Source organism: Pteronotus mesoamericanus, unplaced genomic scaffold (assembly GCF_021234165.1).
Source record: "Pteronotus mesoamericanus isolate MK-2021 breed Mesoamerican mustached bat unplaced genomic scaffold, CSHL_Meso_final contig_590, whole genome shotgun sequence".
NCBI lineage: Eukaryota > Metazoa > Chordata > Mammalia > Chiroptera > Mormoopidae > Pteronotus > Pteronotus mesoamericanus.
Window position 1 is genome coordinate 540,526 of NW_026555207.1, and position 1,376 is coordinate 541,901.

General features: G+C 51.2%; 1 protein-coding gene across 1 annotated transcript; it reads left to right on the forward strand.

Moving 5' to 3' along the window:
* The first annotated feature begins 401 nt into the window (after positions 1-401).
* Positions 402-1,376, forward strand: LOC129076372 (olfactory receptor 51D1). The gene has a single exon (XM_054580545.1). The coding sequence runs from the start codon at positions 402-404 to the stop codon at positions 1,374-1,376; it is 975 nt and encodes a 324-aa protein (XP_054436520.1).

Sequence of the window (1,376 nt, forward strand, 5' to 3'; positions counted from 1 at the left end):
GGCTGAGTCTCAAACTCTGGACCCAAACCAACCCTAACCCCCCACATGCACAAGAAGAGCTGGGGTCCATGTGGAAGGTTCTGTGCAAGCTGGTCTTCTCTGCTCAGGGAAGTGGCCAAGAGCAGTGCCCCTGGTCAGCTATGTTTGCTCTAGAAATGAAGAGCTGTTGAACGTGTTTTCTGAGTGAGTCATCACACACTGAGACTAATGGGACCTCCAAGGAGGTAAGCACAGGGAGAATTAGAGTAGAGAGAAGCTGGAGTTCAGAATTACTAGAATTACTCAGTCTTTCTCTTTGCTACTGTCACTGCTTCAGTGCCCTTTCCTTATATTCTGTTTCTCCTCTGAGCCACTAACTGAATAATGTTTCCCCTTTTCCCTTTCTTAGACCTTGGATTTTGATGCAAAAGCCTCAGCTCTTGGGTCCTGCCATGGCCACTCCAAATGGAACTGTGGTCCACCCAGCGTACTTCCTGCTAGTGGGCATCCCTGGACTGGGGCCTAACATTCACTTTTGGCTGGCTTTCCCACTGTGCTTTATGTATGCTTTGGCCACCCTGGGCAACCTGGCCATTGTCCACATCATCCACGTAGAAAGGCGCCTGCATGAGCCCATGTACCTCTTCCTGGCCATGCTTTCCACCATTGATTTAGTCCTCTCCTCTGTCACCATGCCCAAGATGGCCAGCCTCTTCCTGACAGGCATCCAGGAGATTGAATTCAATGTTTGTCTGGCGCAGATGTTCCTTATCCATGCTCTGTCAGCCATGGAGTCAGCTGTCCTGCTGGGCATGGCTTTTGACCGCTTTGTGGCCATCTGCCACCCACTGCGGCATGCTTCTGTGCTCACAGGGCCTAATGTTGCCAAGATCGGAATAGCTGCCCTGACCAGGGGCTTTGTACTCTTCTTCCCACTGCCCTTCATCCTAAAGCGGTTGTCATACTGCCAAACGTATACCGTTACACATTCCTTCTGTTTGCACCAAGATATTATGAAACTGTCCTGTACTGACACCACAGTCAATGTAGTGTACGGACTCTTCATCATCCTCTCAGTGATGGGTGTGGATTCCCTCTGCATTGGCTTCTCCTACATATTCATCTTGAGGGCTGTATTGGAGCTGTCCTCTCGGGCGGCAGCACTCAAGGCTTTCAACACCTGCATCTCCCATCTCTGTGCCGTGTTGGTCTTCTATGTGCCCCTCATTGGGCTGTCAGTGGTGCACAGGCTGGGTGGCCCTAGCTCCCTGCTCCATGTGCTGATGGCTAATATCTACCTACTACTACCACCCGTGGTCAACCCCATTGTCTATGGAGCCAAGACCAAGGAGATTCGTTCACGGGTCCTCCGTATGTTCTCACAGGATGGCAGGTGA

Bases quoted from the DNA above. Each gene is read 5' to 3' on its own strand.
- LOC129076372 (XM_054580545.1), top strand. From the start codon at position 402: ATGCAAAAGCCTCAGCTCTTGGGTCCTGCCATGGCCACTCCAAATGGA.